This window comes from Aristolochia californica, unplaced genomic scaffold (assembly GCF_029961685.1).
Source record: "Aristolochia californica isolate CCGP_79_NKW_82.1479 unplaced genomic scaffold, dmAriCali1.0.hap1 SCAF_1, whole genome shotgun sequence".
Taxonomy (NCBI): domain Eukaryota; kingdom Viridiplantae; phylum Streptophyta; class Magnoliopsida; order Piperales; family Aristolochiaceae; genus Aristolochia; species Aristolochia californica.
Genome location: NW_027181770.1, coordinates 55512943 through 55527823, shown reverse-complemented (window position 1 = coordinate 55527823; position 14881 = coordinate 55512943). Strand labels below are relative to the sequence as shown.

General features: G+C 38.8%; 3 protein-coding genes and 1 pseudogene across 4 annotated transcripts in view; 1 reads left to right on the top strand and 3 right to left on the bottom strand.

Moving 5' to 3' along the window:
• Positions 1–257: 257 nt before the first annotated feature.
• Positions 258–4041, top strand: LOC137961812 (uncharacterized). Its single transcript, XM_068808433.1, has 6 exons — positions 258–721; positions 1156–1333; positions 2487–2584; positions 3464–3560; positions 3672–3757; positions 3853–4041. The coding sequence occupies exons 1-6, from the start codon at positions 464–466 to the stop codon at positions 3904–3906; spliced, it is 771 nt and encodes a 256-aa protein (XP_068664534.1). The 5' UTR covers positions 258–463; the 3' UTR covers positions 3907–4041.
• Positions 4042–6849: 2808 nt separating this feature from the next.
• Positions 6850–12244, bottom strand: LOC137951618 (probable methyltransferase PMT3). Of its 2 annotated transcripts, none has more exons than XM_068798407.1 (8): positions 12101–12244; positions 10607–11081; positions 10352–10516; positions 10051–10233; positions 9172–9766; positions 7944–8056; positions 7602–7822; positions 6850–7491 (listed from the first exon to the last, which is right to left on the bottom strand). In XM_068798407.1, the coding sequence occupies exons 2-8, from the start codon at positions 10865–10867 to the stop codon at positions 7167–7169; spliced, it is 1863 nt and encodes a 620-aa protein (XP_068654508.1). In that variant the 5' UTR covers positions 10868–11081; positions 12101–12244; the 3' UTR covers positions 6850–7166. The 2 variants fall into 2 exon arrangements, with proteins under 2 accessions (XP_068654508.1, XP_068654517.1); XM_068798416.1 differs by lacking the exon at positions 12101–12244 and adding an exon at positions 11357–11373.
• A 520-nt stretch (positions 12245–12764) lies between these two features.
• Positions 12765–14026, bottom strand: LOC137961796 (NADH dehydrogenase [ubiquinone] 1 alpha subcomplex subunit 13-B-like; annotated as a pseudogene).
• Positions 14027–14401: 375 nt separating this feature from the next.
• LOC137951600 (uncharacterized) overlaps positions 14402–14881 on the bottom strand; it is a 56375-nt gene continuing 55895 nt past the window's right edge. Inside the window, exon 32 of the mRNA XM_068798374.1 lies at positions 14402–14881. Coding sequence (XP_068654475.1) covers positions 14693–14881 — 189 coding nt within the window. The 3' untranslated portion in view covers positions 14402–14692.

Sequence of the window (14881 nt, the reverse complement as noted above, 5' to 3'; positions counted from 1 at the left end):
CTTTCTGAACAGACAAAAAATAATGAAGAAACGCGATTTTTATGACATTTTCCATGAAATTGTCATTGGAGGGTTAGAATTGTATTTTAGAAAAAACGAAAAAACAGATCAAAGTCTGATTGAGGCATGGTCCACAATATGAACGGTCGAGATAAAGAGTTTTATTTCTTGCCTCTACTCTTATTAAGGGCATGATCGTCACTTTAATTACTTCGTTCCTCTCGCATAACAATCGAGGTCGAGAGGCTTCCAACTATTCCACTCGCTCAAATTTCCGTGTCCCTCTCTTCGTTTGGTTCATCTCAGAGGCAATCGTCCTTTCTCTGAGATTTTCGAATCCTGAAGCCCTCGATTCTTATCCTTTGCTGGACTTATTAAGTACCCATCGCCATTTTTTCTCGGATCTGAAAGTTATTACCCTAGGGTTTTAGCGTTCGATTCACTTATTTTTAATCTTTTGGAGATGTCGACGGAACCAGCATCCACCTCGAGTACCTCCCAGTTCACGTATTCAAATCCTTCTTACTTTCCACTCCCTTTTCACCTTCAGAAGCCCGATGTGTCGGTCCAGCCGGCAATGGATCAGACGTACATAGTGCAACAGTACCCCAAGCCTTACGTTCCGCCGCAGGCGAAAATTCCGGCACCCCCTGTCTATCCCTCTGTTTATCCTGCTGCGGCACCTGTTCCCGGCGTTTATTCTATGCCTCAGTATCAGCAGGTCACCATCCATTTCTCTTATTCTACTTTCCAGGGTTTTTTTGTTGTTGGCTTTTACTTTATATTGACGTTTGTAAGACGCTGATTCTGTATTAGAGTCGTTGAGTTGGATACTTCAATTTTCTAATGTTTTCGTGCTTTTATTTACATAAGGAAATTGAAACAAACAAGAGTACAGCTACAAAAACATTGGAAAATACAAGTATCAAATTCCAAGAAAACAGTTGTCTTAGATACCATTTCTTTTGAATGTATTTTTTACCACCTTAGAAAGGCAGATCATTTTAATTGTCCTTGTTCAAAACAAACCCCATGGATACTACGTCAATTGTGAAAACTTAACTTTATGTAGTTTAATGTCCTTTTTATTCTAACTATTGTTTGTTTTTATCTGTGTCCCTAGTAATGTGGTAGTCACTGTCTGTTTTTGTATAGGCACAACAACTATTCCAAAGGGATGCACAGACAATCACGCCAGAAGCTCTGGAGAGTGTAAAGGCTGCTCTAGCAAGCAGTGAAAATGAGCACAAGGCTGAAACCAAGAAGAAAGCAGTGCCTCGTAAAGCTGCTGGCCAGTCCTGGGAGGACCCAACACTTGCTGATTGGCCAGAAAGTATGTCGAGCATACTCTCAATGACTTGTTTTGCAGTGAATAATTATTTTTCAGATAATGTTCTATTGCACTATGAAGAAAACTACATATGTCCTACCGCAGGCTTCTATGTTATTGACAAAACTTTCAGCTCTTTATCAATGTTGATATTTAACTTCCTTTCCGTGCCCAATAAGGACCTGTTCAAGCATAGGGAAAGTTGTCACAGAATTCATAGTTTTTTTTGTAATTTTAAACAAATATGAGTGTTTCTTTTTAATTCTGAAGAGGGGGAGAGGGTGTTTTTAGTTCCAACAGAGGTGGGGGGGATGTTCTACCTAATGGCTGGGGCATACTTTACCTTTTTATTTCAAATCTACATTATTCCACCTCATCTCATTTAAATTTCTTCATAGAATTTTTTTTTCTCTTTGGGACTTAGTGCATAGAGAATGCAGATCACTAGGGAAAAGAAAAGGAAATTCATCCCAAGATGATCTAGTTACTCTATTTTGTGGTAGTGTGTGTAAATGGAGAGAGTATTATAAAGGAGATAAAGGAGGCTGGACAATGTTGGCTGCACCCAACTTTTTTCTTCTTTAGTAAAGTTGTTTTATTTACAAGAATGCCATTTACTTCATTGTATTTACAAGAATGCCATTATCTCAATTTTATCATGAAAAACTGATTAAGAAAAAGAAAAAATTCCAAAATAACATCAACATGAATGCATTGAATGACCTAGACATTTCTTATTATCTTGCATAGAAAGTTTCACTTTTTCCGTAGTTGAGATTCTACCCAAACAATGCATGTACACTAACATTTTTTGGGGCATGTTCTTTGGAGGATTCACTTTCTCTCTTAGCATTTCCTATGCATTAAAAATGCCAATAATCAAGAGGGAAATGGGGACCTGAATTTATTTCATGAAGTGATTTTTTTCTCTCTTTTATGCATAAAGATGCGAGAGTGAATAATCCAGTAAAATATATCACCAACATTCAGTTATGCTTTCCTTTTGTTAATATGCATGAGAAGAAGCACTTTTTCTAGAGAAAGTAGATCCCATAGACTAAATTTTCACTCTCTTTTCCAGTTTTGGGTGTTTTCTGTTGTTTGGGTACCATCTTATTATTCCCAAAGGTTGCTCAACCAAATAATATTTTAACAGATGATTTTCGTGTATTTTGCGGGGATCTGGGAAATGAAGTGAACGACGAGGTTCTTTCAAAAGCATTTTCAAGATTTCCATCATTCAACATGGCAAGGGTAAGTTCACCTTAACTGCTACATCAATAACTTAACATGTTGTTGAAAGCTCTGGCTAGTTGTTTGTCAATTCTTATTGTAATCATACTGAGCTTGGATGTTTTTGTGTACATCCACAAAGGTTCTACCCAGTCCATGGGTAGTGGGCATGTGTTTAGTCTGCGACAATAGAAATGCATGCAAGTATTGAAGAAAGTGGGGTGATTAATTGAGCGGTTGCACTGCATTAGATTTTTTGCAACTGATGTGTATTTTTATGTCTTTTTTGCAGAAGCTCTTAGTTTGTTAGACACAAAGTATGCATGCATAGTGCATAAATCATTTCTCTTTACTGCAAAAATGGTTCAGAATTGAGACAGTCATACAGTGTATCTTGCTCACTTGTTCAGAGCGTGTGCTCTTTTAGTTGTTGGACAAAAATGGTCCTCACATTTCAGTGATTTAGCATGTTTTGGTCTATTCCTGAGGAACATCGAGTGAGATTCAAGTGTTCTGTTTCAGATGACTGTCATGTGCTTGTAGCGGCTATTTGATGTATATAGTGGAGAAAATGATGATTCTTCTACTCTCTCCCTCTCATTTATAGACTCTACTCTTAATCTCCAAAAATAAAAAGAAACACAATAGTCATCTGCATTCCACACATTTCTTCCAAACTCTTGTTTGTCTGTGTAACCAGGCTTCACAGAATTTTCTTTTGAGAGCTTTTACTTCTTCTCCAGTGGAAAGTGCTGCAGCTTATGCACTTTTACCTACACCATACACCAAACATCTCTCACAAAAACTCTCTCAATTGATATTTGTGATGAAAAATTATGGTTTATCTTTAATATATTGGATACTAATTGTCTGTTGTTTCAATTTATTTTCCTCAAACAGGTGGTTAGGGATAAGAGAACTGGGAAGACACGTGGTTATGGTTTTGTTAGCTTTTCAAACCCTTCTGACCTGGCTGCAGCAATGAAAGAAATGAATGGTCTGTATTGTATTCTTTGTTCACTTATGTATTTGCCTATGCTTCTGTTGTTTCCTGCTTGTATTTAATTCTAATAACAACTAAACCTGTTATTGGACATATTTATTGTAGGTAAGTATGTTGGAAATCGTCCAATCAAGCTACGAAAGAGCTCCTGGAAGGATCGGACAGACCAGGATGCCTTGGAAAGGCAAAAGGTAGTAGTTACATATTCCCATTAATTAATGTATAGTCTGTTTGAGCTGGCATTGTATCACTGCTTAATCCTGTGTACCCAATTTTTTTTTGGCAGAGTCATTCTCAGAAGAAACCAAAGATGCCAAAGAAGAGTATCTTACACAAGTGACTTGATAAAGTCTGATGCTTGTTGCAACTATTGGGTTCTTCCGAGACTGTACATGCAGATCTCCACCACCATTCCTTGTACAAACGATGGAAAAGAATTAACTACAGTTATGCGAAAGTTTCAGAAATTTACCTTCATCGAGTTTGAAGGCCCTCTGTTTCATTTTTGTTCCCGTCTCATTGTTGGTTTTTATTCCATGCTATCTAATTCACCGGCTACTAATCCAGTCAGGTGGGGAGAAAAAAAGTTTGTTTGAACCAGGCCTCTCTGGTATATGAGAGACTTGTGAGAGAGAGGAGGGGCTCTGGCGAGGGGTGACGGAGGTGGGGGTAGAGGGTGGACGGCTGACGGGGGTGGGGGCAGAGGGAGGAAAAAAATATTTTGTTGAACGATCGCGGAGGGGGGGAAAGAGAGGGAGGCCGAGGGGCTCTACGACAGAGGTGGGGGCAGAGGGAGGAAAAAATACTTTGCTGAACGGTCGGGGAGGGAGCAAAGATCGTCTAGAGAGGCTGACGAGAGGGAGAGCAGAATACCGGGGTGGGGGGGGGGGGGGGGGGGAGGGGAAGAAGCAACGCACGTCGCGCGTGGAAAGCTGATGATTCGCAAAATAGGTAGGAAACAATTTTCCCCCGTTTTTGCCTGAGCGAATGAAATGGTGTTATCTCACTTTAATTCAAGTCATTCTGGACTAACGCTATGGGGGGGTTAGTCCACAATGAAGTGGAAATGAAGTGGAAAATTGAATTGAAGTGAGATGAATTGTTTCCACTTCAACTCATGTTTGGGTGTTAGTATAGACGAGTTCAAGTGGCTGGAAAACAGATTCCAGTGTTAGTGCCCCCGAATGAAAAATATGATATAAAAAAGAGAATAAGTAATATTTTATAATATACTTAAATAGAACATATACCTAAACATATAATTAACAAAAATAAGTGTGGTTACTACACTTATAAGTGATTTAACGTGTAGTATTAGAATATATTAATATCTTAATTAATTAAAAATTATATTATATTATTTAATGATTATAATTTATTATAAATTAAAACAATAATTATGGTTTAATTAATTATAATAATTGGATAATTAAACCAATTAATGATTATAGTTTATTATAAATTAATATACTAATTACGTGTTACTAGAATAAATTATTTAAAATAAATAAAAAATTTAAAAATAACATAAGTGAATATAATAAATAAATAAATTATTCTATAATAACATAAGATATAGTTTAACATTAAAACTCATTATTTTAATAAAAATAAATAAATACATAATAAATAAATAAATATATTAATTTATAATAACATAATATACATTTTAAATATTATTAATTAATAATATATTAATAATACATTTTAAAAACTAATGGTTTAATTAATTGGATAATTAAACCAATGACGATGTTTAATTTTTCCTAACTTAGGAAAAATTAAATATCGTCTTCGTCTTCCTCTACGGCGATCTTGGCAACGGCGACGGCAGCAGGCAACGGCGACGGAGGCGACGCTCCGACGGTGCGCCGAGAGGGAGAAAATAGGGAGGCCGAGGGGCTCTGGCCTCCCGTGCTCTGTGACGGAGGTCGAGAGAGGGAGGAAGGAAGGCCGACGGGGGGGGGGAGAGGCGGAAAGAGAGGGAGGCCGAGGGGCTCTGGCCTCCCGTGCTCTGCGACGGAGGTCGCGAGAGGGAGGAAGGAAGGCCGACGGGGGCGGGGAGGGCGGAAAGAGAGGGAGGCCGAGGGGCTCTGCGACAGAGCCTCCCGTGCTCTGCGACGGAGGTGGGGACAGAGGGAGGAAAAAAAATCGCGCGGAGGGGGAAGAGAGGGAGGCCGAGGGGGCTCTGCGTCTGGAGAGGCTGCCAAGAGGGAGAACAGAATACCCGGGGGGGAAGAAAACAACGCGCGTCGCGCGTGGAAAGCTGATGATTCGCAAAATAGGTAGGAAACAGTTTTCCCCCGTTTTTGCCTGAGCGAATGAAATGGTGTTATCTCACTTCAATTCAAGTCATTCTAGACTAACGCCATAAATGGGATGAACTAAGTAATGCGGGGGGAATTCATTCCACTTCATTGTGGACTAACCCCCCCCCTATAAGTGGGATGAACTAAATAATGCCGGGGGAATTCATTCCACTTCATTGTGGACTAACCCCCCATAGCCAAGTGAGTCAGTGTTATTAGCCCATAATTAAAACTAGATAGATGGATAGATAGATAGAAAATGATGCATATAAGGGCTATTTTGGTTATTTTGGACAAAAAAGGTAAAAGCTGTGGAGGAGATTTGTCGTTTTATTGCTCTGCAGCATGGCCAGGAGTCTTACAGAAAACTCCCTTTGTAACAACTGGACGGTTTTCTTGCATTCGTTCTTTTGTCTAAGGTAGGAGGGCAGGTGGAGGTAGGGAAGGGAAGAAGCTTCCCTTAATTGATATTATCACAGGCCAAACGGCAAACATACCCATTTGATCCAGTTTACGCCTAAACCCTAAACCCCAGTGCTTTTATGGAGTTCTGAAATAAAAATTATAGAAATGTCTCTAGTCACTTAAAAACAAGCTAATACATCTTATGCATGGGAGCATATTAGATGTAATAGATCCATACAAGCCAATACCAATACATTTTAAATATTAGTGAGGAAGAGTTCCGAGGTGAGAATAGTTTGAAATAAATGAGACAAATCTATGCTCCATTAAGTCTTCTATTGCTTTGTCCTTTCTTTTCCAACAATCTGCATTATGGGCTTCCCCCAAAACCTAGCTAAATCAGCATAGGTTGACCTCGAATTCAACTGAATGCCATGCGAAACCCTTTAATTCATGGCACAAACACAATATCACGGATTAAATTCTTTATCACAAGAAATTCTAGACTTTTTTTTGTTGCGTAAAAATTTTTTTAGGAATCTTTAATAAGTTGCTGAAGAAAACCTATATCAAATTATACAAAAGCCAATACACTATCCAGTGTTTTAATTTCCAAACTAATTTCTTATGTTAACTGAGATGTCCAGTTTCGCTCTTATCACGGACACCAATTGGAGCTGCATCAATGTCAAAAGAATATCTAGAATATCTAGATAATAGCAGCCAACTGCTCTTCACTACACTTCCAAGATCACTACTGCGAGATTGAAAGGGAAAAAAAAAAAAAAACGATTCCAGCCAAGGCCTACTCTTCCAAGGCCTGACTTGCTGCAAGGCCACAAGTGACACAAAATGTGGTAAAAGTTGATCAATAGATGGAGCACAGCTAGATTGAGTCCTTAAAGTTGCCTTCTCCTGGGAGCCACAGCTTCTTTTGGATGATAAATACCTTTTCTTCTTCCTCTTCCGACTCTGAATCCTCAGAATCAACCAATGCCACTGATTCCCAGTGCAATGCGGATATATACTTCTTGACAAAATCCACAACTGATTTCTTGTCTCGGATGATTATAAAACCTGTAGGTCTGAGTAAACGGTCCATCTCAAGCAGAAGGTCCTCCCCACTACATCCTTTCTTCTCGATGTCGGAGAATACCATCCAAGCATGAAGTAGATCATAAGTCCGAGGGTAAGAAGAAAAGGATTGACACCTATTAAAAGGAAAGTGACAATTTGGGCTTCATAAAACTTCCATTTGAAATAACACCAATACAAAGGTTAACAATCCCAAAGAATGGTAGTCAGTATCACACTAACTTACCAGTCATGCACAGCACCAATCAAGCCTCTGTCAAATACTATCTTGAGAGTGTTTGGTCCATCCTCAGGCACCACATTCATTACCCATACGTCTTTGCCCTTAAGTGCCGCACCAAATGAACCCAAGTTGGCTTTCATGTCCATCAAATTTCTTAGAGTATCTGACCTAACCTTTCGTCCCAACAGATTCCAATAGTTCTCAACCCGGCGCTGCCATATTTCCTGCATCCCATAAACCATATTGTCAAAATTCCACTCCAAAGCGAGCTTGCACTACATAAACATGTGCAAGACTACCAATTCATGATGCACCAAATTTAAAAAGCCAATATGCACAGATTACCGTGTCTTTCTCAAACATGTTGTTAGAATAGCCAAAATCAGTAAGACGAGGAGGAGGAGCAGTTAAACGAGCTGGCCATGGAACCAATCCACTTCCGCGAGCCCTCTGGTTCTCTGATATATTTACATAAAATTTAGTCACACATTCAATTTAGTCAGCATTCAATGAAATGATATATGAAATTGAGTAATGTAGAGACAGCTATCATGTATTCTCTCCAAATTTTGGAGAATTAAACAATTAAAGAGCATGTGATTTTTGCTCAACACAAAAACAGTAACTAGTTAAAAAAAGGAATCTTGTCATGTGTTCAATTTAGTCAGTTTCCAATGAAATGAGATAAGAAATTGAGTACTGTACAGGCAGCGTTCATGTATTCTCTCCAAATTTCAGAGTATCAAATAATTAAAGAGCATGTGATTTTTGCTCAACACAAAAACGGCAACTAGTTAAAAAAAAATATATATATTCAAATAAGAAGGTAGACAGCCAAGCTCCAACTCAAAACACTCCTAGTATGCCAGCCTACACAGTGAAAAGGACAATCATTTCTCCGGGTGTAACCTTTAAACATGCTTCATCTACTGACAGGCCCACCTACATAACATTTCAGTAAGCAACTAAACATTAAATGAGTCGACTCCTGAAGAGCTTTTTGAGTAAAATCAGAGTTACCTGTGCCATGTGGCCTTTACATATCAATGGTCAACACAATTGATGACAGAAATAATAACTATGAAAGTAGAGACAAAAAATGTTACTAACACGGTGTCCCACTGGATTCTCAAAAGATTTCACAATGATCAAATCTAATTACAGGTGCACCTTTTATTTGCTTGTGGGTTATACCGAGAGCAAAAGTTTTTTTGTTCTTTTGGAAAGAAGAAAGGAGCAACCATAATTCAATACAGAGACTCCAAATTAAGAAAAAAAGTAGCTTCCAGTTGCAATACTCTAGCAGAATGACAGATTATTTTTCTCCAGCAAATAGTGAAACTTTTTCTCAGAAAACAATTCATAGTGGACCATAATCAAGTGTTGACTTTGAAAATGGATTTTAAACTTTCCGTATTGATAAACTATCAGCAAAAAATATGCCTGGATTTCAGATCCAAGGGCAAGTATCTGTTCATAAATTGACTGTTGAAGTAAACAAAAAAAAGGAAAAAGAGAGATTCTTTAATCTATGAGTCAATATACAACTGAAAGTCTAGTGGAGTCTACTCACGTTCAGAGTAAGGTGTGATACAAGCTTCCATGCGTACATTCCACAAAGCATCTGGATCATCATCAGATCTGCACAGAGGAGGAAGAGTTCCAGGCTCTCTTTCCAGGTAGCAATCATTTGTCAGAGGCTTAACCCAAATGACGGTTTGGTTTTTCTTGGCAGCAATTTTCCAGCACATCCTCCCCACAAGATCACTCATCTGTTTCCAGATACGAAGATCATCTTCATCTTGAGCATATGCTTCAGGTGATGAGTAAGCAAAGTATCCTCCTGGCCGTAGCAATCTATCTAACTCAAGGAGAAGAATCCCATCCCTTTGAAGCCAATCTATCCTACAGCGGGAACAGTGAGCAAGTTCAAAGGATCTGCTAGGGTAAGGCAGCCTCTTTGTCCCTAACACACCAAGATATGCAGGAATTCCTCTTTCTAGGGCAAACTGAATCTGGTTTTGATGCACATCATTGGGTGCAAGTGACATAGTTATGATATCGGAAGACAGAAGATAGCCCCCAAAGCTTGCAACTCCACAACCCACATCAAGAACAGTCCTGATCCTCCCCTCATTGTTTAACTTATTGTTTGTAAAGTTGAGCATCTGTTGGATAGATTCAGAAACACAAAATATTTGTTTTTGCTTAAAGTTAAAGAAATATGCAAAAAATTAAAAAATTAAAGGATATCAAAGATACCACAAACCAATAACAAAATCCATGGCAATTAAAAAGGTGAAAAATAGACAACTAGTTAATACACAACATAAAAGAAACAATAAAAAAATAAACCACTCCTAAAAAAAGATTATAAAGACTGCCTTAAAAAAAATAAGGTTGCTTGATACTCCTCTTTTATGTTATTTCATCAAAAGGTAATTACACTTACATTTGCAAGTGAAGCAATATATTTATCTGCACCATAATGAAAATGAGTGCCTCCTCCAGGAAACTCAATCCTTTCACCTTTGTCAACCATCCAGTTCTGATCAGATTTCTCATGTGCAAGGTGAGTGTGTGGAATGTTTACCTTCCACACTTGATCTCTGCTTTTTGGCCACTTTATTGGAACCTGAAAACATTCATTGAAAATCATTATCAGAGCTGCTGATATGATATAAAATTCTGAAAGGACATTCACAGCAAGCTCTTCCTTAAAATCACATGAAAAAAGGAAAAGGACAACCAACCTTATAGCCATGTGGAGGGGGAATTAAGCAATTGAAGCGCCTTTCAGCTGGCGGGCAATGCCTCTCGTAGTGTTCCATTAAAGACAAATCCAGCTTCAACCTGAGCTGGTAATGAAGATTCCTGTCTAGGCAAGGTATTAACTCTGAATGCCTGTCATCGCAAACCTTTGAACATGGAAAAGAATAGAAGTATGAGCTTGACAGAGCTGCCAGAACACTAGAAGTAAAGACCAGATAGAGCTGATGGAAACTCACAGGAAAGCTCTTTGGAGTAGTTGAATTATCTCCATCATCCAGTGCATATTTGGAGCCATCTTGCTTACTAAGCTCACCATCGTCATCACCGCCCAAATAAGAGGAACCAAGTTTTCTCAAAGTTTTCCCATATTCCATGGCAGACACACCATGTTGGGAACCAGATCCAAAATAGCAGAAGAGGAAGACAGCCAAAACCCCCAAAACACACAGCATAGGGACCAGCCGTTTCTTTTGAGCTCCATCTGGCCTACCCCTCATGATTTTAAAATTGACTAGAACCACTATGTTCTTAGTTGTCTGCTTTGAGTTTGACAAAAATTACAGCAGAAGCACTCAGGCAGAAGGGCTCTCTACTCACTATGCAACCAGAGAAGCAACCAAGATTGACATCATAAGTTTGTTTACCCCACAGAACAAAGCTTTCAGGTAAGCTCCACAAGTGGTGTCCAAATTGAGATTGGGAATTGAAACCCTGTCAAAGTTGTCCAACAAAGAAAGTGTGAGTAAAACGTGTGAATCCCTTAAATAGTCAGAAAACTTACCCACAGTAAAACAAACGACTCTAGATATTAACTGATTTAGCTTGTCATTCTTCGGTGCTCACAGCAGTGTAGACTCGACATCTAACAGAAAATTTGACCAAGTTCAACTTAACAAAGACAAAACTTCTATTTAAAATTGAAAATGTTGAACTCAAGTCGGTGATATTCTAGATAACATCGAATTTTAGTCAGAACAAATAAATACCGTCGGATGAGATCGACCCACAAGGTTCAATACACCACTGCCAGCCTAAAACTCGAACCACCGTATAAACTTTAGCATCCACCATTTTTCTCTTCCGTTTACAATAGACACAAGTGGGAATCATTTTGCAAAACGAAAAGAAACTATTTCGAGAACCATTCCAACAATGTCTGAGCAAGGAAGACACCGAAAGCACCATTGGAAGAAATATGCGATTTACAAACAGTGAACGCTTCGAAAGTGTTAGTCGGAAAAATCTCCGAAGATGCCACAGTAAATAAGTGAACAGATCCTCCTCCATCGAAAAACTTCAGAAATTAACAAATAATTTTCCACAGAATCCAAAACCAGCAAATTTACAATTCTCTCCATTTACAACGAACCCCAGACGAGCACGCAGAAGCAAAAGCAAAGACCAAAGACCGAAGCAAATGAACATACTCTCCAGAAAAAAAAAAAAAAAACCAGTAAATAACGCAACAAGATAAATTCAACACTTTCGTAAAAAGAGCAGATGGAAAAGACAGATCAAGCTCATTAAGCTCGCAGATCCGGGACAAAACGGCAGAAACAGCCTCCAACGGACCAAATTCGAGATACTTCCACGATCTCCAGGATCGCAAAGCCAGAAGAGAGACAACCCCGAGTTCTCATCCCATCCAACATTCAATCTGAAACTAATGCATTAAACTACGCGTTCATCTCTCCACGAAAACAGATAAAAGCGAGTATATGAGAACTTACAGTTACAAAAAATGCAGATTCAGATCGAACCAGAAGAAGAAAGCAATGGGCAGTCTCGAGTGGTAAGAGACGGTGGGTAAGGCAATATAGTAAAGAGTCGAGTGAGTGCAAGATCTGGGACGCTTTGCGCTTTCGGTGCCAAATACGTCAGGAGAGGAGAGAGAGAGTAGAGAATTTATCGTCAGGAGATGTTTAGTTGAGATCCTGGCCGTTCGTTTACAGATTGACCGTGGGCGAGGTCAAATGCAGTTGGAAGAATTTTCACTAATTATTTTGCAATTTGTCGGTGACCACCGGCGCAGGGACGAAACAAAAAATACTAGTCGTTCCATTCGAAGACATTCGCTGCGATCTGGCTAGAAATCGAAGCAGCGCGACAGCGAGCTTTCGGCTTTTTGTCCTTTTCTTTTTCGTTTTGGCGGTGATGGCTCTCTACTCTCCTCCTTTTCTACGATTTAAGAACAGGACACCATCATTTTCTTTCGTATTCGTTCATTAACGGGAGAATTTTTAAGGGGAATTTGTAAGATCATAAGCAGTTTTCTGTCGGCGAATGAAAGTGAAATGTTGGGATTTTTGTTAAACAAGATCCTGAGGCAGATTGATATTAGGAGATTTTTTTCAAAGGCAGTGTCTAGAACTGTTTTTCGCCGACTATAAATCATCAAACACAACCCAACTACAAAAATGAGAATCAAAACATATCAACAACAGAAACAATTTATTGCAAAAAATCTGATTTATTGCGAAGATCTGGATTAGTTCTGTTCAAACCCACGAAAGTTACATAATCTGTGAGTCATTTTTTTGTCAAAATGTGCTCACCAGATAATTAGGACGGAGCTCACCTGTTGCAGGCGGCATCCATCTCCCAGAGTGGTAGACATTTTCACCAACCTTCAAACCAGGTAGGACTTTTTTTCCACTCCATAACGAATCTAAGAACAACACAGTCACCAATTTTAGATCCGTAAGCAGGAATTAAGATTAATATCATCAGCCAATGTAAAAGATCATCCTTACCTTTCATCCTCTACTGCTTGAATCAAGGGAATTATAGCTCTATGAGCGGCATATTTCTCCTCATTAACAGCTCTAAAACAGTAAAAGAGTATAAGCAAAGAATTGAGCCACCAGTTCTTATGGTTCAGTGTAAACGCATTTCTACACAACAGCATGATAGAGCAGCTAAAGTACCCTCAATATGATACTGTCATCATTGCGAAAAATGGAGGTAGGTAAGTACAGTTAAAAATTTCAAACTGTTTGTAGAAATGCCTACCTGAGTTCAGGAACAAAATAGAAGCAGGGAATACAAAACTAGTTACCAGTTCTCGGAAATACGGGGGGGAAGGTCAATATGCTCTTTGTTCAAGTAGATGGAGAAGTCAGATAATCGAACCACCCTATAACTCCTCCCATTAAAAGTGCGAGATGGAAGAAAGATAAAATACAGGATAAAAATGGAAAAATTAATCGGATTCCAACCAGAGAGACGGCCCCCCAAAATTGAAGCGATCAAATCATGGTCGAAACTGAACCTATTCCGGGTGAGTGATCCAAATGAACACACAGCATTTCTATCAGACTAAAAGCGAATATTCAAGAAATCGACAAAGATAAATAGCACCATGAGAGTCGAGGAAAGAGATGCTGACCGTCGGATCTTGTTTCCCCGCCTACTTGGTACATGCCATAAGAAAAGGCACCAAAGGCGGTGAGAAATATGGCTATAGCGCAGGGACCCTTGTTCGGAATACGGCGAGGGTAAAGAACAGGCGGCGGACCGTCCAGGAGAGATGGCATCTCCATGCCAGGCTTCTGCCTGATCATCGCCTCCGTCATTTTTCCTCAAACCTGCTTAGCGTCGCTTACTTTCTGGCCTGACCCGCGTCCGGACTTTCAGAACAGAGGCCGCACCGGCGAGATGAGAGAGGAGCCGAGCGACCCTGCTACTGATAATAAATTTATTATTTACTTGTAATAATATTCTTCCATTCATTTAAAATTATATGAAAGGCTTTACATAAAATTGAATACAGAGAATATTAGGCGTAACTTATACCGAACAGATAATAGCAGATGGAATTGGTAAGAGATATTCTGATTACATTGATAAATAAAACCAATTAAATATAATGTATGAAACCATTGATATAATCACAAAAGGTCATAAATAACATCAAAATATTATAAGATTACATCATTATTAATCAAATATATAATTAAATTATCTTCTTCAAATCAAACTACCTCCTATATATGAGGACTGTTTTTCTTATTTTTCTTACATATGAATGTTAAATTTTACAAACTTCTCTCTCTATTCATTTGGGTAATTCACCGATATTTGTTCCATTTTCTAATTGGGACCAATGGGTAAACGGGTTAATCCTTTCACAGGTAATTTTTTTTTTTTTATATCCATTTTAAAATGAATGGATAGAGCAATAAAAGAAATAAATGGGTAGAACTGGCAACTATCAGCTCAACCATTGCACCACCCTGTTCGGTTCAAGTCGACAACAAATCAACGAACAACAAGATGGATATTAAACAACAATTTACTGCACTCGCAAATTGCCTATCTAATCAAAAAGTCCGGAGGAAGCCACGAACTTCCACTAGGAAGTTTTCTAGGTTCTTCCTGAACTTCTGGAGATTCATACGGTCAAGTGACAAAGAAAGCTTATTAGAGCTTGTAAGAGCTTCCAATGCATTCCGGAGCCTCAACTTTATCGCAGGGTCTTCTTGTCTCTCTAGAAGTTCCTGACCCAATCG